General features: G+C 40.2%; 1 protein-coding gene across 6 annotated transcripts in view; it reads left to right on the top strand.

The window, feature by feature from the left end:
• The window catches only part of bcar3 (BCAR3 adaptor protein, NSP family member), a 71,975-nt gene that overhangs the window by 14,480 nt on the left and 33,693 nt on the right, over positions 1-23,802 (top strand). For 4 of the 6 annotated variants that reach the window (XM_005462111.4, XM_005462110.4, XM_013265426.3 and 1 more), the window contains exons 5-6: positions 16,045-16,240; positions 16,337-16,594. In XM_005462111.4, the coding sequence (XP_005462168.1) occupies positions 16,045-16,240; positions 16,337-16,594 (454 nt within the window). Of the gene's footprint in view, positions 1-6,480; positions 6,678-8,126; positions 8,280-16,044; positions 16,241-16,336; positions 16,595-23,802 lie in introns of those variants that run through there. The other 2 variants (XM_019346819.2, XM_005462112.4) reach the window with 2 other exon arrangements.

Raw genomic sequence — 23,802 nt, 5'->3', positions numbered from 1 at the left:
AAACAGTACCTCTCACCATGTGCATGAATAATAATAACACTAATAATAAGGATATTTCCTTTTGGTCATTATTCATTTTTCCAAAAAATATTATAAGCCACAAAATGCTCAGGATCACTGAATTGCAAATAAATACATTTTTAAAAGTTAAATTGCAATGAAAGAAAACAAAATACTGAAGGAAAAGCTGTGGACTTTAATATTTTAATTTAAACATATTCCAGTATTCCTTACCGCATTATATGAATTATGACTATCATTGCTAGATTTCATGACTTATATTTACAAATAGTGGAAACTTTAAAAAAAAAAAAAAATTTATTTTATTTTATTCATTGACAATTTGTCATTACCTGTGGGTGAAACTGGAGCACTGATGCCAGATATGTAGATAAAGCATATAATGAGTGGTTTACCTATCATTACAGCTCAGCCCTTATAAAAACATTTATTTTCACATTCCTGGGATCACTGCGTGACCACTATTGGAGACCTGGCCTACAGGCTGACGACTGTTGCTGAGATGAAATGGCCTCTGCTGGTAATCACTCAGTCACCAACTACTGTGGTATTATCTGTCTGCCTGGCAGGCTGCCAAGCTTATCATTATCACAGAGTCCAGTTTTGTTCAGCTAATAGCATCTCTCTCTCACACTCTCTCTCTCTCACACACACACACACACACACACACACACACACACACACACACACACACACACACAGTGTCTTCATATCTTAGTGGGACATCTAATTGACATAGTGCTTTCCTTAGCCGCTTACCCTGACCCTTAGCCTTACTGTAACCCTGACACTAAAACCACATTTTCAAAAATGCCTTTAAACTCGTGGGGATGGGCATTTTGTCCCCATAAAGGCTGTTAGTTGGCATAGTAACATTCCAATTTTTGGTCCCAACAAAGATATGTTTTTTTTTTTCTTCTTAAGAATAAGACGTGAACTCACAGACTGCATTCAGACTGCATTTCATCATATTACTTTGTGCGTGTGCGCGTACCCACCCACCCACAGGCATGTGTGCAGCAGGTACTCCACAGCATGTGTGCAGCAGGTACTTTCCTTAACAGCAGGTATTAAAAAGCAGTGGAGAAGTAGAGATGCTCTAATTAGAACATTTAGAGGGTGAAGGCATCAGTAAAACCCCCACATGCATGCTCATGCCTCACATATTTGAGGCATTGTATTTTGAGGCACTGTTTTGTTACAGCTGTTTGTGTCATTGAGGGTATTCTGTGTATGCTGTGTTAAAATTCCATGTTTATAACCACATTCATTAGCATTATGTGATAATAACGTGTTATCAGCATCAGCAGGGGAAGCATCAAGGCATACATAAGCACATATTAATGAATACTTTTTATATTCCTTTCAGGACTGTGGTTTACAGCGCTTAGGTTTATTGAATCAGTGCTGTACTCTGAGAGTAACAGGACTGTGTGTGCTCTTTTCATGTTTCAAGTTCAAATTCCAGTCATGTGCTAAATATTTTCAAGGTGATGCATTTGAACAGACTCAGTGTGTACCTAGCTGCATGGATGGTTTTATATAATGAGTCACCATCTTTGAGCTTCCTCACCCTACCTGGTCACTACTTGCCAAATAAGCAGCAAAAAAAGTAGATGCTGTAAACGCTACAACCAAATATTTGAAGTGTGACTGTGTTGATGCAGCGGTGTCTGACAGTAGATCTATTACGTCCTCTGGATCAGGCTTTTTTTCGTGTGCCTCACCTTGCTGTTCACTCCTGTCAGGACTACTTGTCTTGGACTATTTGTCATGTTCCTCTGTGCATTTATAAGCAGCTTTAGTTGTGTTGCAGATGCTGTCTTGTTTTGGGAGGCTGCTGAAGGGAGTATTGATGCTTCAGGGGTTAGTTTGGACAGCAACATATGCAGCTGGTGTGCATCAAAGTTAACATCCTCATGGTAAGAGACATGGTTCTAGACGGACATGTGATGTTAGCTTAAATGAGATTTCAGTTTGTTTGCTGCTGCTTTTTGTATTCGATCACAACAGAGGAAGAGACGGCATGAATGTGAATTAATGAGACTTGACCTCAATTTACAATTTGGAAGAAAATGTGTCTTTGTTAATAACAGTAGAGAGAGTTAAACAAGAACCAAAATCAAGTCTTTTAAATAGAATCTGGCACAGTTCGCAGTGGGGACCTGCAGATTCTCAGTGCTCATCACATACAGTTTATGTAAAAACATTAGATGTGTGCACTGAGTTTACCACACAGACATTCTTCGTACTAAATATTAGATAATTCTCGGTGCCAGGCTGGTTAATCTCCCTTGTGAAGGTGATAAACTCATCAACATGACCTTCAGTTAATACTAAGTGTACTATAAACATCTTCCTGTTTCTGTCTGCATGTGTCAGTAACACCAACTCTGCTGTCAGCAATTCTGCTCTTATCTCACAAATGTCAAAACAGGGAATATCTAGCTCCCAGATTTATCCAAATGGTCGAATTCTTGGAGAAAAAGTAAACTTTGAAATGTTCCTTATGTACTTCTGGAATCTGTCCAGCACTGCTGCTATATGCTTCCATGTCAGTGTCACGCTGTGAAAACTGCTTAGGTCCTGTGAAATTAAACATTCACTATTTTATCCATCTTAAAAAATGACCACTTTTGTCCTTTTCTGAAGAACAGAGCCACCCTTCATTTCTTTATATTTTGCTAGGAGAGCTAGGATTTATTCCAACTTTTTTGGATTTAACCTATACAGGGAGTGCAGAATTATTAGGCAAGTTGTATTTTTGAGGAATAATCTTATTATTGAACAACAACCATGTTCTTAATGAACCCAAAAAACTCATTAATATCAAAGCTGAATGTTTTTGGAAGTAGTTTTTAGTTTGTTTTTAGTTTTAGCTATTTTAGGGGGATATCTGTGTGTGCAGGTGACTATTACTGTGCATAATTATTAGGCAACTTAACAAAAAACAAATATATACCCATTTCAATTATTTATTTTTACCAGTGAAACCAATATAACATCTCCACATTCACAAATATACATTTCTGACATTCAAAAACAAAACAAAAACAAATCAGCGACCAATATAGCCACCTTTCTTTGCAAGGACACTCAAAAGCCTGCCATCCATGGATTCTGTCAGTGTGTTGATCTGTTCACCATCAACATTGCGTGCAGCAGCAACCACAGCCTCCCAGACACTGTTCAGAGAGGTGTACTGTTTTCCCTCCTTGTAAATCTCACATTTGATGATGGACCACAGGTTCTCAATGGGGTTCAGATCAGGTGAACAAGGAGGCCATGTCATTAGTTTTTCTTCTTTTATACCCTTTCTTGCCAGCCACGCTGTGGAGTACTTGGACGCGTGTGATGGAGCATTGTCCTGCATGAAAATCATGTTTTTCTTGAAGGATGCAGACTTCTTCCTGTACCACTGCTTGAAGAGGTGTCTTCCAGAAACTGGCAGTAGGACTGGGAGTTGAGCTTGACTCCATCCTCAACCCGAAAAGGCCCCACAAGCTCATCTTTGATGATACCAGCCCAAACCAGTACTCCACCTCCACCTTGCTGGCGTCTGAGTCAGACTGGAGCTCTCTGCCCTTTACCAATCCAGCCACGGGCCCATCCATCTGGCCCATCAAGACTCACTCTCATTTCATCAGTCCATAAAACCTTAGAAAAATCAGTCTTGAGATATTTCTTGGCCCAGTCTTGACGTTTCAGCTTGTGTGTCTTGTTCAGTGGTGGTCGTCTTTCAGCCTTTCTTACCTTGGCCATGTCTCTGAGTATTGCACACCTTGTGCTTTTGGACACTCCAGTGATGTTGCAGCTCTGAAATATGGCCAAACTGGTGGCAAGTGGCATCTTGGCAGCTGCATGCTTGACTTTTCTCAGTTCATGGGCAGTTATTTTGCGCCTTGGTTTTTCCACACGCTTCTTGCGACCCTGTTGACTGTTTTGAATGAAACGCTTGATTGTTCGATGATCACGCTTCAGAAGCTTTGCAATTTTAAGACTGCTGCATCCCTCTGCAAGATATCTCACTATTTTTGACTTTTCTGAGCCTGTCAAGTCCTTCTTTTGACCCATTTTGCCAAAGGAAAGGAAGTTGCCTAATAATTATGCACACCTGATATAGGGTGTTGATGTCATTAGACCACACCCCTTCTCATTACAGAGATGCACATCACCTAATATGCTTAATTGGTAGTAGGCTTTTGAGCCTATACAGCTTGGAGTAAGACAACATGCATGAAGAGGATGATGTGGACAAAATACTCATTTGCCTAATAATGCTGCACTCCCTGTATAATGGAGTTTGTAGAGTTAAAGCTAGATCCGTATTTGGTATGAGACCTTTATTCTTCAACTGTTCAGCTCTGCCCGAACTTTCTTAGGCAAGCTTTCTCCTAATTTCTGTATTTACTCTTCAGGAATAGTTCTCCAGGCTTCTTGAAGGTCATTTCAAAGTTAATCTTTGGGTGTTGGCTGCCTCCTCTGTGTATGTTCATGACGATTTGAACTAAACATTTTAAATTTGGATCCATCACTGCCTAAGGGCTGTTGAAACTGATTTTCAGTCCAGTTCTTGTGTAATTTGGCATATCTCAGCCTTTTCCCTCCATTTCCCTTACTTAATAATGGCTTCTTGACAGCCACCCTTCCACTGAGACCATTTCTGATGAGGTGAGTAGCAGGGGAACGGAAAGAGCACATGCATCGCTCAGCTCCTGTGTCAGGTCTGTTTTTTAAGGACATGATGTTCAGATACTGTTCATTTCATGCAGTTTTTTGGTCTGTCACTTCTCCTTTTGTCAACCACTTGTCCAGTTTGCTAAGATTTTTTAAGGAGACACTGTATACCATACACCAAGTTTTCAGCTAATAGCTGATTGGGAATCACCTTATGGTATAAAAAGACATTTTCGTAGCTTCAACTAAAGGATTTGTTTTATTTATTTATTTATTTTTCTTTTGTGATAGCCTGCTCGTAACACAGTGCATAAAGATCGCCCTATATACAATTTAAAATGAGTTCTTTAAATTGTCTGTTATGTATAGGTGGCACTGGTTCATTCTTAGTGCTAGGTGTGTTTTATTATGGTTGAATGAATCATAGGTCAATGTCATTCTAACTAGGACAGTGTGAATAACTGTATTTGGTCTTTTTTTATGAACACATTCAATAAATTACTAAAGAGAACTTTGATTCATTTTTTGTACATTTTACTTCTATAGAGTCACTAAAGGTGGCTGCACGTAGCAATCTTTATGGAACAAATGTACACGTAAGCTACTGTAATTAATGCTTTTGACTGATTCTGACGTAGCTGTTCCACAGAAACCAGCAGATTTAATTCTACCTGAACTGATTCGTCAGCCAAAGACCTGCTTTTTCTTTTTCTTTCTTTTTTTAAAGACCCTGAGGCTGTAACGGAGGAATGAGGAGTGGCATTAACAGAGAAATGTTTACTGATCAGAAATACACACATGGAAAGACAAGCATCTGTAAACAGAGCCATAAGAAAAATAAAGGAGCAGCAAGGAGTACAGGAATAAGGAGCTGATAGAGAGAAAAGTAAAAATGGAAAAAAGGTTGAAATCTATGCTTGATTTTTCTTTACTTCAAAGCTTCCTAGTGAGAAGCAAGAGGAATACCACAGAATGAGGGAAGTGACTGTAATAAACGTGTAATAGCAGATCCTGTTCTATGCAGGAAGCAGCTTCAGTTGGGAGTGACGCCAAGCCCATCTACTTAATGGTTTACTTGTGTCCTGATGTGTATGGGTGGAAAAACAGTGCCAACCTCAAAGTGCCAGTAAGGCTTTGTTCCAGTATGCTACCTTAGTGTCCATGTGTCAAAGGAGGGTTTGGGCTAAGGACTAACACCAACAGGAAGTGCAGGAAATGGCTATTATGGTGTGGTAATCTCCAAACATTTTTTAAAAAAATGTAGTTATGTAAACAGTTTGTTTCTGCACTTCTCTAAAAGATAAAGCTTTGATGTTGCACGCTTCCTAATATTTAAGCAATCGAAAACAAGAAGAAACAGCAAATTTAATCAAACTTCAAACAGCAGGAAATCACTGGTACTTTGTAGACATTGTAGTGCTAATTTAATCTGTTTTGCTTTAGAGTGACATTTCAGCCCCAAACGCCAAGTATGTCCTGGTGTTTCAACATGGTAAAACAACTTTACCTTATCAAAGTTTACAAGACTTGTGACTCTTTTTTTTTTTTTTTTTTTTTCCATTGCATTATTGCCACATACTCATTTACAGTAAACTATAGATGCACCTCTGTGTGGGCTTAGATGAAGGAGTGGTTTTCATCACAAAGACATGTGCCAGTCAGTTTGGAAGGATAATGCTTCTGCTCCTCACTCCAGGCCCTCACATTTTGGGAAGCTCAGGTGATTCAGGAGATGATGACAGATTATACCTCTGACTCACCGTGCTGCTTTCTGGAAATACCACCCTTGCGTACAACATGCCAAGAATTTTTACATGCCTTTGTGAAAAGGCACTTTAAAACAAAATCTGCTTCAGATGGATTTAGCTTTTACTTCCAAATAGCACTCCACCCAGGCTGGAGTCCAGGAGCAGCTTCTAGGCTTTGGCCTCTAACATTCACAGTGTGCTCTCTGTTCATCGTCAAGAGGAGGCCAAGAAGTAAGTTTCTTTTTTTTCTTTCTTTTTAATTTAAAGAGATAATTTCTTAGTGACCAGATTTACTCAATGTTTGTGGCATTTTTTAAGAAAATACAGTTTAATGTAAATCTTTATCCACTTGTGCTGCCTCACTGCAGATACTGCTAACAGGCAAAACCAAAATAGAAGATAAAATGCAAACATAATTTGGTTTGGTCTTTCAGTTTCTCTGTGTCTTCTACTTCAGGTTATAGAAATCACTTGATCCCTTTATAGAGACCTTTATCTATAGGAAAGGAGTCACAGACCTAAATGTAAAAATATTCATTGTTTAGTTTATCATTCTTATGGTTTATGATCATTTTTACTAGAAGGCATGAGAAATCAAACTTAGAAATCAAACCAGAAGATGTAGTACCTGAAATTTCTGTACGTGTCCTCGTTTTTGTTTCAAACCTGAAAAGTCAGGCGCAACTTGTTATAAAAGTACAAACTGAAAGTTACTGCCTTTCTTCCTGCTGGGCGATAATGTCGTGTTCCCAAATGTTGGAACATTAATGAATACCTAAAACGTCTGAACTGCAGGTAAAAGAGAAACTAAAAACAATATTCAGGTTCCTCAGTTTTGACAATTGTAGTGTGAACAACTTGAGATCAAAACACATGCATGTATGTAGCATTTTTGTGTGTGTGTGTCTAATGTGGGTCATCTGATCATCCTGGCTTTCACCGCAGCAGGATGGGCTTATTGTATTGTCTGACAGGAAACGCACACACTCGCACATAAACATGCATGTGTGCACGTGTCTGTGTGTTATCACCTCTAGACAATACAGAGGAACAGGAGCACAAAGACAGGAGAGTGTTGTCCTGAGGGCTGGCAAGCAGAGCCGCACACACAGTCAAACAACACGGGCTAAAAATGAGCTCATACCTGATGTAATGACACAAGGAGAGCTCTTCTTCTTGCTTCTACTCTTTCACAGATGAAATTTAATCATTCTTGCCAGCATTCCTGTTAAAAGAATGCATCAAAGTAGACTCTAAACTCTACTGATTTATGTTTCAGCTGACACTGAGTCAAGTGCGTAAACTCCATGAGGCTTGAGAGCGCCTTAAGTTGCTCAGACATGCAACATTCATGCCAAGACCACATTTTTCAGCCTCTCTGCAAATAGCAACATTAGGTCACCTCTAAATCTTCTTTAAGTACCAGACTAGTTGGTGGTGTTGGTGTCAGAGGTACCAAACAAAAAGGTTGAGAGCGTGAAATATGAGGCTGTGAAGGGAATACGGAGGAGGGGGAGATGGAGGAAAGGAGGGTAGGGGGGAGTTTTCTTCTGTGCTGGGGGGTAGAAGACAACTCTGCTAAAAGAGAAAGAAAACTCCTCCCAAACACAGAAGTGCATGAAAGGCGGGGCTGAGAGCTCACAAATCACTCCCCAAAGAGAGGAGGAGGAGGGCAGAGTTTGTGACAATGCTGCGCTACTTCTTGTTGCCCATCCGAAGGAGCCGGTCAGCATTTTTTAGTTAGTCAGTTATTCAAATTATGAAAGTCAGTAAGTTTGTGAAGTGAGAGAAAAGAGCAGCGATCACACACTGAGGAGGAGCTCACACTTGCAGGTAGGAATGAGAAGTTTGTAGGAGCGCACTTGCATGTAGTGGGTGTGTAGGAATGTGTGTGTGTGTGTTTGGGGAAGTTGACAGCAGAGGAGACGGAGCTGAGGCAGCTATCTTTATGATTGTCTCCTGAATGCAAATCTTCCCCTCATTTGTCTGTTTTTCTACTTGTTACTTTCTTTCTCTGGCTGCTGTTTATCTCCCTACGCCGCTGTGCCTTCCCTTCATCTCACAGCTGTCTGTCCGTCCATCCCTCTTGGTTTGCTTGTTTACAGCTCCCAGTGAGTAAGATTTACTCTGGGATTTTTTTTTTGAGCAATAAGTTGCCATCCCAAGGCGCTGGGTGTAACTGCGGTTGCTGGGATTGGTGGTGTTAGCTGTGGAAAACCCAGCAGGAAATAATTACACGAAATATGAAAGATAAGACCAACGGCATTTCTTTCATCATTTTCTTTTTCTTGTTAGGTTTGCTCACTTAAGCATTTGCTTATTCTGACTCGATGTGATAAATGACTCAAAAATCTGGCTGTTTATCAGAGATGGTGTTGCTTAAGCAGTTACAACACCTAAAATTAGTTGTTGCTAAATATGAAGATGATGAATATGTGTTTGTGACATATGACTTAAAAGATTTGTGAGTTTAAAACAAAACTGTAAATTAAAAGCTCTTATCAGACAGCGCTTCGCTGTTTTGCTCACGATCACTTTGACGGGTCGAGGCTGAAACTCTGACCTCTCAGTTATGAGTTCACATCTTTAAACAGCAAGCCACCAACTAAATGATGACAGAGTTCGGCATGTGTGTCTGTGGGGTGTTGATGGGGGGGGGGGGGGGGGGGACACATGCATGCAGCAGGTTGTTTCAGACATTAGTCAGTGTCATGTCTGAACTTTTCAGTGGAGTTGGAGTAAACCAGTGAGATTCAGCCTTTAATTCTAAAATGTGTCTGTGTCAGATGCAAGGAGCGCAGATTTGTGACGGTTGTGTGCTTCCAGGGGCAGTATTGTATGTGTGGTGTTGTGTTACTTGGATTCCCTGTGGTGTCAGTTGTTTGGTATTCCAGCAAGCCATCAGCACTATACAACCTACTGATCTTTGCAAAGACAGAGTTCCTGCATAGCTGGAAAAGGGGGAAAAACAGATATTTATGGTCTTTATTTAAGTACATTGCTGCATTACTTGGTCATCACCAATATGTGGTACTTTAAATCTGAAGAAAATATTGTACATTTTCCTCTAATGCTGTCATCCGATGCCCAGAAGACTTTACAGACACACAAACATGTGACAAGTACAGAGATGGTGATCCAGATTTATCCATACAGCAGTATACCAAATAATATAGTTAGGAACTTTGAAGCATCTGGGCTAGACACAGCATCTTTAACATCAGTGATGTGGGTTGTGTGAAAGAGGCTGAGTATTTTTGAATTAAACTTAGAACTTGCATTTTTCCTTTATTAAAGCAGTAAGAGAGATGCCGTGGAAATATGGACAAAAACAGAACAATGGACCTTTCTATTATGCACATTACATGATGTTTAATGAAATTTTTAAAAAGCTACAAGCTTTAAAAGATTTGAAATGGTGTTACAGGTACCCCTCGTCCTTATGCTAAGCTCACATCATTATCCTCTAGCTCCAACTTTTCCTTATTGTTGTACAGACAAGTATGAAAAGGCTTGAAGCAGGATCAGTCAGGCCATCGAACTGTCAGAGAGAAGGCAAATCGGTCTGTTACCCAAAATGTCAAACACTGATTTAGTCATTTATGTGAAGAAGTGTTGGGTGGCTGTGCTTCAGGAGGTAGAGGAGATCATCTACTAATCAGAAGCTTGGTGGTTTGATCACTGACTTTTTGGCAAGAGACTGAACATCCGAGTTGCTCCGAGACAACCATTGGAGTGTGAATGCTGGGTTAAAAACACTTGGACACAGAAACAAGCCCTTGTATGAATGTGTGTGTAAATGGGTAATTGGGGCTTGTTGTAAGAAGCGGTTTGGGTGATCAAATAAAGTAGAAAAGCGCTATGTAAGTACCAATCAATTTACATTCAGAGTAACATATTCAGCAGTTTTTTTCCTGCTTCATATCGATCCATTTGGGATCCTTTTGAGTCCACGTGTAGTTAACGTAGTGTGTATGTGCTACCTTACCTTACTTAACCTGTTTCCTGTTTTTGTTCTGCCTGTTTTCTGAACAAAAGCTTGAGTAAATGAAACTTCACTTTCAATCACTGTCCTGGTGATTTTCCTTTTGGAGACAAGCCAGAATTTGTTATACAGCCTGGCTTGCAGTATTCGTGCTTCCTTGTAAGTAACGTAACTTTAATTGTGAAATAACAATAAGATAACAGTGATCACACTAATCAATGCTTCAGGCATATATAACCTTTAATTTCATCACATTAACAAATAATTAAATATATCAGCTTTTTAATGAAATTGTTTACACATGAGAAGATGTCAGAAGTGCATCCCACAATGCAGTGCAATCTTTGTAGTTCAAACATCATTTGAAATACTTAGTTTCAGATTTAAGGTTGCAGGTTCTTCCTGACAGTTCTTTACTCTGCATCTTTTACTGTAGTGAAAATCTAAAAGCTCAATTTGTCACCTACTCAGCTGACACTCGGTGCAACTGTCTGACAGTGTGGTGTACAGTGACTGTGCACAGCCAACACTGATGCGTAGATGTACAAAATGAGTGCACACGCTGAGGGGAAGTTAAGTGTGACTGTCTGAGAGAGTGAGATATGTGCACAAAGGTTTAGAAGTATGAAATGGCAGCTACTGCTGTGGGATTTAATAAGAGCCTCATTAATATGTTAAACACATCTCTCACACACACAAACACACACACACACACACACACACACACACACACACACACACACACACACACACACACACACACACACACACACACACTGGTGAGCCCACGCACTGAAGAGCGCAGTAGGACACCTCTCTCTCTCTCTCTCTCTAACAAAGACTGGCTCTACACAGTGATCATGTGACAGTTGTTCCCATTGTTCACTTCTGGCCAGGGGTGGTTTTCCTAATGTGTGTGTGTGCATGCGCATGAGTATTTGCGTGCATGTTAAAGCAGGAAGACCCTTTAAGCCAGCCAGAGGAAATCCCTCATTCCCAAGCATGTTGATGTTTGCGCTCGTCCTCCCGGGTGTGTGTATGTTCGTGTGTAATGACAGACCACCTCTGCAGCATCTGAAGCTTAATGTTAAAACCCTACTTTATTTTTGAATCATTTTATCGAGTGTGTTTTGTAATCTAGACGCTCGGTTTGTGTTTTGTAAACGGTCTGTCCATGGTACCAAAGGACTAAGAGAGATTCGCGGAACTCTCTTAAAGACTCCTGATGTTCCCCAAAAAGGCCAATATTTTAAAACCACTACTTGAGTGGATTAGCCAAAGAGCTTTCTGCCTCCTGGCTGATGTGTTGGGTTGGCTGGAGAGATGCTGAGAGAGCTCACCATCAAAACATTTGACTAAATTGAATTGAACCGATTGCAAAAGTAGTGTCCTTCAGATGGAAAGCAAGCTCAAGAGATACTCTGTGAAAAGGAGGAAGGCATATTTGTTTTATTGATAGTAATCCTTTATAATGAACTGCTGTCTTCTAAATGTTTATACTGCCATTTCCTCTTCCTGTTAATCTACACTTCCACCCAAGGCCTTGTGCACAAATGTTATTGTTCCAAACCCAAGGCCTTCACTAGTGTTGGTGACAAACCAAATCTCACTTGAGGATGTTTTGTCTGTTACATTGCTAAAGAGTAAAACTTCTTATTGGCTGGCAGACCTTTATGAACATGTGAAACTGTGTGAATTTCCCTTTCAGCCATTTATTTTGGAATTGTCTAGCTACCCAATCTTACTGGGTTGAGATATTGGAAAAATTAAACTTGTACTCAGCTTTGCGCTACCATATATTTAGGTAAGATAACATAAATACCTTCTTAAAATATTCCTCATAACCAGTTTAAAGACAATAGCAAAGTGATGGTTGGATAAGGATCCACCAATTGTAGGGGAATGATTGGGCATTTTGAAGGATATTTATGAAATGAAACTGAGGAATAAAATGGAAAATGTATGAAATTATGACTGTTTTTCCTCATTGTAACCATCTACATTGCCCTGTTAGTATATGAACATGAGTACATTTGTAAACATGAAATATGTAAACATAGTTATTTCTGATATGTTGATCTTTCTTACTGCTGTTTCATTTTAGTTTAGTTTTGATTAAAAAAAATTATAATAAATTTATCAGCAAAAAAAATTAAAGTGTTTTTTTCTCCAGCTCTTAGAATGAATAATTTATCATCATCTAAAGATTTTCATTCCTGTGTGTTTGTATGAAAGCACATGATTTAAAACAACAGTTTTTCTGTAAAACATCAAGTGAAAATTGATGCCAGTTGAAATGTGGGTCAAAAGTGTAGAAATAACGACTCGGAGTTCTTGATATTTTTTTCTTGATACTCCTATCTTCTGTGCCGTATACTGATCATATTGTCACTTGTGCTTCTGAGGGGTTACATTATGAGCGCTAGCATTAACCGTTACGATACTGATTTTCAGAATTCAAGTTTTTATGTTACTTAACGTGCACACATCTTGATGCATGTACATGAGAAGAAGGCACTGTCACTCAAACCTAATGTGAAGTTAAAACTTGCTGATATAAAACACAAATTCTTTGGCATGGATCTCTTTTAAAATGACGTTCCTTTTGATTCCATGTTAAGTGGTCTCTGATCCACTATAGTGTATACTGTCCATACATAGGAAATAATAGACTTGGTATAGGAAGCACTTGCACTCATTTGCAGTTATGACTACCGGTTGAACAGCTGTGGAGAAGAGAGGGTGAACTAGGGACAAAGATAAAAGTAGACGAGTCCATTATTATAAGAGGTAAAAGGATAAAGAAAAGGGAGAAGGACAAGTCTGGGAGCTGCCATGATGGACAGGCAGGGAGGGAGGGAGGGCATGTCTGTGTGGAGGAGGGCGTGAGACTACAAGAGAAAGGGGGAAGATGGATGAGTAGGGACCAGTGAGAGAAGAGTGAAATAATGCAGAAAAAAATAAATGGTAGGAAAAGAGTAGACAAAAGGTACAGGACAAGAGTGTAGCTGTAGCTCTCAGAATGAATCATTTATTTATTAGTTAAACTGACCCAGTATACGGGAGTAAGTGCTAAGTGTTTGTGTTTTCAATCAGTGAGAGTCAGTCAATTCTCCTCTGCAGGAGAGTGTGTGTGTCTGTGTCTGGCAGATGGTCAGGGCCACACACACACACACACACACACACACACACACACACACACACACACACACACACACACACACACACACACACACACACACACACACACACACACACAAATACACATACAGCTGACCGTCCCCAAGGGTCGTATAATAGGTTCTCCTGTTGTAGTCGTTCTGCCCTTCAGAGGAATCCACACTCTCTGACCCGGCATGCCTTAGAAGGACTTTTACTGTGTACACTGAAGAGTCCTGAACCAGCCAGCTGTTCCTTTCTCTAAACCAGTATTTGCATTTTTATTGATATTCATGATTACAAGCTGGTGGCTCAGTGACCCCCTGCTGGAGTTAAGTTTTAGCATTTAGTTCCAGTTTAAGGCGGTCCTGGTTTATTTAGGAGTGACCAAACTCCAAGAACCTACTGCAAAGTTATGTCCTCTCGTTTGCAGCCTTCTCCTTTGAGCTGGTGTTAACTATAGTGCCATTTAACGTGACAGCAAACAACAGCTGTAGATGAGAAACGATGCGAGTATTTTTGCCAAAAGACCAAAAAAGTGCTACTAAACACAAATCTTGGCGACTTCACACGGGGTATCAATCATCTCAGTCATTGAGCATACTTTAGCACAGCCCTGGAAGCGGGAAAATTGACTTCTATGGCTGTAATGCTGCTCCAACAAGTGCTCCAATTTATACTTTCACATATTTTTAAGCGCTAGTTCTGTTCACATTGGCAGAAGTCTAAACAAAAATGCTACAAAGACATTTTATCATTTCGGCTTGCTATCAAAGTATTAAATGTAAGACCGTTTGCTGCTAAGAGGCACGTTTCTGTACTGTACACATGGTGTAAAATGATGTCCATCTGAGCTGTTAGTTTTTGTTGTTTGTTGCGGATCATCTTTCATGCACATGTAAAAGTGTTCCAGCAGCATTTTTCTGCAGTTACTGCAGGTCAGTTGAACACCAGTCAGTTTGATTATTTTCAGCTAACTCACTCTTTGCACTCAATGAAAAAGAAATTTTGAAAGAAGTTTAACAGACTGAATGAAATCTAAAGTCATCTGCAAGTTAAGTAATTGATTTAAGTTAACATATTAGGCTCTAACTATTCCCACATTTAAAAGTTTCTGCCTGCATCCTTTAAAATCAGTGCGTTTTCATGCCTCTTCATCAGAGCTAACAGCATCTAGCCAGACTGCTACAATCCCAGACCCCGCAATTAACTCTGCGGCTTGTGCTCTCTGATCATAATCAGGCTGTTTAACAATAGCAAACACGGGCTCAGTTGTTCAGATCAGATTCTTAGGTCTGAGATTAGAGAGAGGGTCAGTTGAATCCAGTCTGCTACAGTGTTATTTTAGTTTGTACAGTATGACTAACTGCTGCGCTGTGAGTGATTCAGAGCGGATAAAGCTGTGGTGTTCACTCATCATCACGCAGCAGGGGAATTTCTCTGTCCTGTGCTTTAGTTCCTTGTCATCCTATCGGCCATGTTCATCATGCTGTATTTATAACTGTGTCTGTCTGTTCATTACACAAGATCTAGCTAATGGGCAAAAATAAAGTTGGGTGCAGTGCTGCTCTCTTTTCTTTTTTTCTTTGTTTTTTCTTTCTTTTTTTTTTTTTAAGTATCTGGAGTATGAATCGGGTTTTAAGGAGATTACTGGAATACAAAGTATTTTGAAAATGTCCTAGTGTTATACTGATACTGATACTCAGAGGTTGTTGCTAAAAATATCACATAACACTGAGGCACACAGGGTCAGCCGTCTATTCTGTTCTCATATCCACTAACAGAGGGCTGAAGTCAGCCTTCAGGGTGGTGTGGGGGAAAAAATGGGGCTTCGATCCAAGTATTGTATAAAAATTGGCTCAGGCGAAATTCTCAAACACATCTACTTTACTTTAATCTTCCCCTCCTCAGTGGAAGAATTAAATTGTTATCCATTTGCTAACTTGTGTGGATTTTATTGGCTTCATTTTCAGACACCGTATAGCTACAGATTTTGTTTCAGAGTGTGCACATAAAATTTTTGTTTTTTAAAAAAGGTGGAAAAAATCCATTAAACAGAGATGGGGTGTTATTCAGAGGTCAGATTAACTTGCTGCATCTACTAAACATTAGCAAAAGTGCTAGTAAGTATTTCTGTATGTATGATCACTTGAAAGAGTGTGAGAATGATGGCTTTGTGACTGCATTAAAGAGAGACAACCACTTTATACTGGCTGTGTGTGTCATTTCATCTCAGTCAGTGCTTCATGTCAGCCATTGTTACACAAACGTGTAGCTGAGATTACTGTTCGTTATAACACACCTGAAGACAGCTAATTTGTTAGATTCATTCACTTAGTTTCCTTTATATTTGAAGGAACTCAGTAAAATTATTAATCTCTATTAAGTAATCCAAAGTCATGGTGTATGTCATTACTGTTTAACAGTAAATGTCTGTATGTGTTTTGTTTCCAGAGTTGAGGATGATGGCAGAGGGGCGTTTTGCTAGTCTGCCCAGGTCTCTTCAAGCACACCACACCCTGGGAGGAGGCACAGGCCACTCTGGAGTACCCAGCAGCCCTCTTGGTGCCCCAAGCAGTAATACCTGCTCCGCCAGGAGGCACCAGGCGTCTCTCACATCCTCCATGGATCTTCTCAGCTCCAGACCTGGGTAAGCTGTGTAACCATCAGAAGCTCAGTCATTTATTAGAAATCAGCAATAGTAACATTTCCCATTGTGAGTAACTGTTTGCTTTTTGTCCTGCAGTCTCCATCCAGGCCACTATGGCAGCCTATCAGAAAAGCCAGCTGCCGCCTACCAGCCAATCTCTATTCATGGGACTCTGCCTCGGCGCAAGAGAGGAGGGGTCAACCTCGCCACACATGGAAACTACACCTGGGACCCCAAAGCCAATCACACAGAGCCTTTAATTTATGAGAATGCATTACTGGCTGCTGAGTACCCTCATCAGTCCATGACCTCTTCACTGGTCCAAAATATCGCTGATGACTTCCATGGTTACAGGTAAACATGTTCACAAACATGGATAATGCTTCTGGATGTTTATAGTTTCATTTTCATTCTGCGGTTTGTTCTTGCACATTCTCGGCAAATGATAGTCTTCATCATAAGTACGACTGTTGCTTATCTTTATATCTGTCAGATGTTTGTGTAGGGAAACCATCTTTCAGAAGAAGCACCTTTTATTCAGTACTATCATGATGAAAGGTGATTGTTGCAGGGGTGTCTTGTCATTCTGAAGGTTGGCACTGTTTGATGATCAGAGACTGTTGGTGCTCTCGAGAAAAAACTGCTCCTCTTCAGACTGGAGAGTGAGACAGTGTGGAGTTTGATGGAGAAAGGTGAGGTTGTAACGAGACCCCTGAGGGGGTGTAGCGATTAGCTCAACTTCAGAGGGAGCACACACAGACACACAAACCCACACACATCTCATCCCTCATCATGTCCTCCACCTTTCTATCTCTAGTGTAGAGTTACAACAGACTGTATCTGATGTAGCCAGCTTTGTGTGTGCACGTGATGTGCGTCTGTGGGCACATTCGTGTAGCCCCCAGCAGTTGGGTTACCTTTGTTGGTCAGGGTGTGGCGTGGCAGATCAGAGACTACTGTGAAGTCTTTGTCTCTATTTTTTATCTGTCTGCCTCCATGCTGGATAGATTTCATAGACCGCTGACATACAGTGGGACAATTTGTCCAGGTCAAATTCAGCCTGTGCAGGTGGCAAAATAATGAGTTTTTTTGTGTTCTTTCATAACGTAAGTGCAACTTCATGAGAATTTTCTTGTTCTTCTAAACGGCTAGCACAGAAAGATATGTCAGGCCAGTTTTTACACCTTTCATGCATAAATGAGCCTTTTGACTGATTAAAGTTCATCAAAATTCAGCCATTACCTGATGATAAAGTTCATCAAGAAAGCATATTTCTAAAGTTTTGGCATGTTGGCTCTCATCCACCCAGGGGCGTAATTTCCAGGGGGGTTAGGGGGGTTATGATCCCCCCAATAATCAGACCCAGACAATATAACCCCCCCCCAATAAAATTATGAATTATCTTGCATAAATGGGCTGTTAATGTTCTTTACTCGTTTCAGTTATTACCAGCAAAATAGTTGCATGTTTAATCATCTGGGAGTTTACCCAGATTTATTTATTTAGTTAGAGATCTTGACGACCCCCCCCCCCCCCCCCCCCAATGTTCAGCACAAAGTTACACCCATGCATCCACCAGCTAATATTAGCCTTACTTCACGTTAAGACTGCGAGAATCAGGCAAAAGTCACTTTTGATTATTCCTTCAGATTACCTGCGCAGGTTTGAACCATTCAGGTCTTGAGTCCAAATATCGAGACTACAGATAATTAAACATATCTTTTAAAAGATCTACATACTCGGGAAACAAATAAAATAATTAGGTTAGTGGGTAAAGAAGGAACGGAAGGAAAGTGACGCCCTGAGCCTGCTGTTGTGTAGAAAAACATGAACACAGTCTTATCTTTTGCTCAACATGAAACTGGAGATAAACAAACCACCAGGGACCTGCTGTGCACGATAGCTTGATAACCTGGTCGTTTCAGTGATGAGTCAGCGCAGTTGAGTTTTTAAACTTATCCATCTACTGACTCAAATCCAGAGTATTTCCAAATAAGGCTCAGTTAGTATATTAGTCTCTCTCGTGTTGTGAACTCTCTGTCGTCATTACCACTCAGTTGTTGAATTATTCCAGGCCAAAACTCACACCCCCACTGGGGCGAGGCACCTTGAGGAGACTGTTATTGTGATTTATACAAATAAAATGAAGCTGAATACCTTCAGGGGATATAACACAGTTTGAATTCTGAGCTACTTTTCATTTTTTTAAAACGGATCTAATTTGATTTAGGTTGTTTGCCATTAACTCCACTTCAGGCTGACAACAAAGAATGTCAATAGAGTTCCTTTTAAGGAGTCAGATAAGTAGTGCTGAAGTAGAGTCCAGTTAGTGAAAACAGTGTTGTGAGACTGTGTCTTGATCAAAAATTATTGCAACTCTAAGTAATAAACTTTGGATCTTGATGCCTTTGAAATGGCTGCTTCAAAGACGAGGACCAGGTTTGCACCCACTCAGTCAATTGCTGTCGTCAGATTGATTACAGTGTGTTGGCAAGCTTCAAGTCTGCATTTATAAATTAGACGGCAATAATTTGCAAGCACTCTCCAATCTGTCTGAGTGTGATCGCAGTCAGTCCAAGTTGGGCCACAATTTTTGTAGCCATGTGCTTTCTGCACCCAGGCAAACCTTGTGATTGAAAGTGATCACCCAGAGGTTGAGGACACGTGCAACCACCTAGTCACACCTAACTGCTCTTCTATTTTGACTCTAGTGTGACTGAGGCATAATGTAAGGATGGCTGCTAATGACCTGACAGAAAGGGAAGTATCTTACTTCAGTCCACATCCTCACAGTTAAAGTTTCCTGTTCAATTATGTTGGTTCTTCTTAGTTTTTATGAGTTGACACCAATTATTATTCCTATTCAAACTAAAACTTATGTGTCCATAAATAAGTAATTTAAAAAAAGTTTAGTAAATTTCCACTTTTTAATTTTTTTTTCTAGTGCATGTATAGATGCTTACTTACTGTGATGTTAACACTCTCAGAAATTTTCCAAATTCCAGAATTTCCTCCCAACTCTGGTTAGTTGCTACTACAAACAATTCACAGCAGAGATTTCTATAAAATGATGAGTGTGTCTTTATGGAATGTAACCACTGACTGTCCATTGCTGGCCTATGACCCCTAACCTTATGTCACACTATCTTCCCATTGGTCCGTGTGTCTTTGTGTTGACCTCTGAGGGCAGCTCTAGGACCACCAAGAAAGGAGGGGGAGGAGGAAGCTGAGCAGAGAGAGTTCAGAGTTGGAGGGAGTAGAGATAGACAATCACAGACTGGTGATATCTGAAACTTTTCCTCCTGTCTGTATAGTGTAAATGAAATTCTGAATTCCCCATCCGCTAACAATAACTTGCTAACAAGTACTTTATGCAAGGTTTGTTTATATAGTGCTTTTTAAGATCCAGAAAGTGCTTTACCATATAAAATAAGATGCAACAAATTGTATAAATGGATAAAAATAAACAAACTCAATCATGCACAGGTGGATCTTAAACTTGTTTTTAAAGGTAGCATTGCCGTCACGGATCTCAAGTCCAAGGAAAGCAAATTCTACACACACAGATATCAAACATTTCTTTAGAGCAATAGTTCAGTTTAATTTTAAAGATAATGCTACCTTGGATGTTATAAAATGCATACCAGTAAACAGATCATCATTGATCATCAAGAACAAAATGGACTTCCTTTTTCCAAATGGGGAGCACTCAATATTGCTGGTTTTTTTTTTTGTAGTTTTGCTGAAGCTGAATCATTACAAAAGATTCACTAAAAATGTCCTTTTGTAGGCTAAACTCAACAGATTGTCCTGGAAAGGAGATGATTCAGAATAAATCAGCTATCTACAGCTGTGCAGATGACATTAAGCCTTGTATTTTACCTGTTTGTGCTAAAATAAGAAGACACCAGGTGTCAGAGCTGTTTTTATTCTAATTTATCCATTTATTTAGTTTTTTGTTACTCCATTTCATTTCTGCTTTGCATTGTAGGCGACTGTCTCCCAACAGAGCCAGTGTGTTTTGCAGCAAATTGTATGAAACTAAGATCAAATGCATTTTGGGAATTAATTAATGCCATTTATTTTAAAACAACTGTTCAGCCTGTGCTATTAAAATTATAATGCATAAAAATCAGCTAAGATAAACATAAAGTGACAGTAAATTGAGAGTTTTCACGGAGTCTTTCTAATGGAAGCACACTGACCTCTGTAGGCTGCCTTCAGACTCTGCATGCTGCCATCAACTTTTTCCATTTCTCCCTCCTTGTCTGTCTCTCTCTCTGTCTTAGCCTCCCTTCGACTCACTCTCTCTCCCACACACACAAATATAGTGTAGTTCCTAACTTAAGCCAGTTGTGGTCATGCTGAGTATTGTGCGGTGAAGCGCAAAGAACAACAGTAGCCAGAAAAAGATTGTGGCGAGTGCTGCCTCGCAGTGGTCAGCTCGTGTCCCCTGGAATGCTTCGCTATCGCACATCCATCACGCTCTGTTTAAATTCTTTAAACGCTGTAGCCAGGATGAGTAAACATTGCTAACCTAACAAACAAGGAGTGACACCGAATCTCTGTTTGCTCCGGGGCTATCACTCTGTTTGTGAGCCTGACCTTTGACCCGCCCGAGGGGAATTTTCAAAAAAAGGAATTTCCCTCCCTCAATTTTGGCACTTTTAACCCAGGATGTAGATGGGTGTTGTCTGTCTGCATTGAACCCACCTAATCCTGGAGATCCAGGCCGAGGTTACAAGGGGCAAGTGGTTGGAGTGGTAAAAGACTTTGGTCCCATCAAAGGTCCAGCAAACCACTGACCTCAGAGAAGCAACACACATGGATACAGAAAATGTTCAGTGAGTTTCTGATTTTAGTTTATATTTCAAACCGCAGAAATTCCTCTACTGCTTCTATGTGCTTTATCTTCAGCGTTGAATATCTAGCACTAATCAGTGTATGCCAAACAATGCATTACCTGCAGCAGGTGCTTTTATAACTATAACAGAGGTTATAAGCCCATGGCTCTGCAGCCACTCACAGCTCTTTTCCCATTGGTAGAAGATTCCTATTGCTTTGATACAGAGTATCACCAGCAGTTCACATTTAACATTTTGTCAGCATGTCAGCAGTGCAGTGGTTAGCACTGTCATCTCACGGCAAGAAGGTCTTGGGTTCTCTGGCTATTTATATCTTCCTCCCACAGTCCAAAGACATATGTTTTAGATTAACTGGTGACTTTTAAATTGAATTTAGGTACAAATGTAAGATGAATGTTTGTGTCTCTATTAACCCTGCAGTAGGCTGGTGACCTGTCTAGGGTGTACACCACCTCTCAGACAGCTGGGATAGGCGCCATCCCCACTGTGACCCCTATATTAGATAAGTGAAAGAGGATGGATGGAATAAAAGAAAGCTATATCTATCCTTGGTGCTTCATCCTGTAATTCTGGAATGGTGGTAGCGAGCATGGATGCATACACATAACCATCTAGTTTTTTATTCCTCATAGTTGTATATTTTACATTTTTTTAAAAAAGCAAAGGTAAATTGAGAATTTAAAAACAGGCAAACAGATTTGTTTGTTGTCTCTGCTAATACTTGAAGCTTGTCTTACTTCTGTGATTGATCTATAGTGGGAAAAAAAATAACCAAAGAAAATGCGAAAAGACATTTCAGGAGCGAGCACACGGCATCTGTATGGGAATGAATGAAAGAGAGCAATTTCGGAAATGCTGTGGTAAGTAGAGTAGATCGAAAGCACTTGATCACATCTTCAAACTCGATGCCGCTGCTAGTTTTGTGGCAGCTTAGGAGGTGAGGCGTGGGAGCGGTTCAGAGCACGAATTCCTGAAAGAGCGCCCCTTCTCAGACTTCGAAAAACTTTCACAACATTACATTTATGGCGCTCTTTCCAAATATAGTGACGGACTGCGTCATACATTCGGCAAATAAACCTCACAAAGAAATTAGTTCAGCTCCAGTTTACTCAAGTGCTTAAAGTTTTACTTTTAATCAGAGTACATTTAATTTGATGTATTTTGTATTCAGGTATACATGCATACATTTATAGATCTGTTTCAAAATAGGACTGCACATGCTATTGGATGTTGTTTTCATCTGTTTTGCAATTTTTAAGTTTTGTTGGTAATCATTCTATAATGTCATAAATGCAACACACACGGTATTATTGTAATGGATGAATGTTTAGTGTATAGTGTAGGGGTTTACACAAGTGAAGGATGCCTAGTTTGATTTTAGGAGGAAACAATACCAAACAAAACAAAAATCAACCTCGCGGAGCGACCTACTGTGGCGACTCCTTGTGGTGCAGCTGAAAGTACTTTCTCTCAGCACCATCAGGAAGTTCCTGATGGTGTCAGACGCGGCCACTGAGAGGAAACCTCGGTGCAGATTTCGTCGGTAAGCCCTGACGGCCTGCGAGATGACTGATCTGTGCACCTAAAATAGAATCAGGTTTAATATGCTGCAAACTCCTTAAGGGTAAGAGAGGCCTGAACACCTTCCATGAATGATGACTATACATTGTTGTGAATGGGGGCTTCTGTTCAGTTGCATAACTAAATCCCACTCATTATTTGGGGCCATGTTTAAACTGCGAGGGCTTAGAGCTGCACATATTTGGTTTGGTAAGTAATGGACTGTGCTAATATTCCCGTGGGAAAACCAGTTCAGGCCTAAGGGATTTAAACTACCAACCTTGGTAATGTAGCCATGGATTTGAGCTAATTACCCCTTTCACTGAGCCCCTGGTTGTAAGCCTCCTGTCGAGACTCTGAGCTGCAACTCGAGTACCAATATTCAACGCAGAGATGGAGAGCACTGAAAGAGTTTTGTTAAGGGATAAAATATGACAAGCTGACATTGGCGGAAGAAACAAACGGAGAACCAGAATAAAGTTTGAAAATGAGTAATCTGATCTTTAAACAATGGATAAACAAAAGTGATTAAAAAAGCAGATAAAACTGCAGCGCGTGTAAGCTGAGATTAGGAAGGTGGAAAAAAGCATTTTTTTGTGAATAAGAGAATTACAGAAAAATGCAAAAAGAGGAAATTAGAAAAGGCTTCTGGTATCCTTTGTTTGTGTGTGTGCTCTAACCTCTCTGTGAAATTGTCAGTGGACTCTGAATGGCAGGCGTGTGGCTGCGATGTGATGTGTTATGATGGGGGAGGAGAGAGAGAGAAAGAGAGAGAGAGGCCAAGTCAGGCAGGCGGTAAGGGAACATGTTTACCACTAAAAGAAAGGGAGTGAAAGTCAGGCAGCGAAACCGGGAAAACAGGAGACTTAAAGCAGTGTAGTGCAAACTTTGGTTCCACTTGATTCTTTTTTCTTTTTCTTTGAGAAACCCACTCCCATGTGGGACCTACAGTAGTAGATGTGGATTAACTGCGTTGCCACTAGAATCAGCCCTCTGCTTTAGAGCGCAGGTTTGACTTCTTATCATACAGGCACTTGTTTGGATCACCCTGTTAGACCATTAAAGAAAAAGTGCCACACCTCCACACCTATAATTCATCTCCTACGGAGTGACGAGGGCTGAATACCCATCCTCAGC

Source organism: Oreochromis niloticus, linkage group LG17 (genome assembly GCF_001858045.2).
Source record: "Oreochromis niloticus isolate F11D_XX linkage group LG17, O_niloticus_UMD_NMBU, whole genome shotgun sequence".
Taxonomy (NCBI): Eukaryota; Metazoa; Chordata; class Actinopteri; order Cichliformes; family Cichlidae; genus Oreochromis; species Oreochromis niloticus.
The sequence above is the reverse complement of the archived record's forward strand: the minus strand, read 5'-3'. Positions and strand labels throughout refer to the sequence as shown.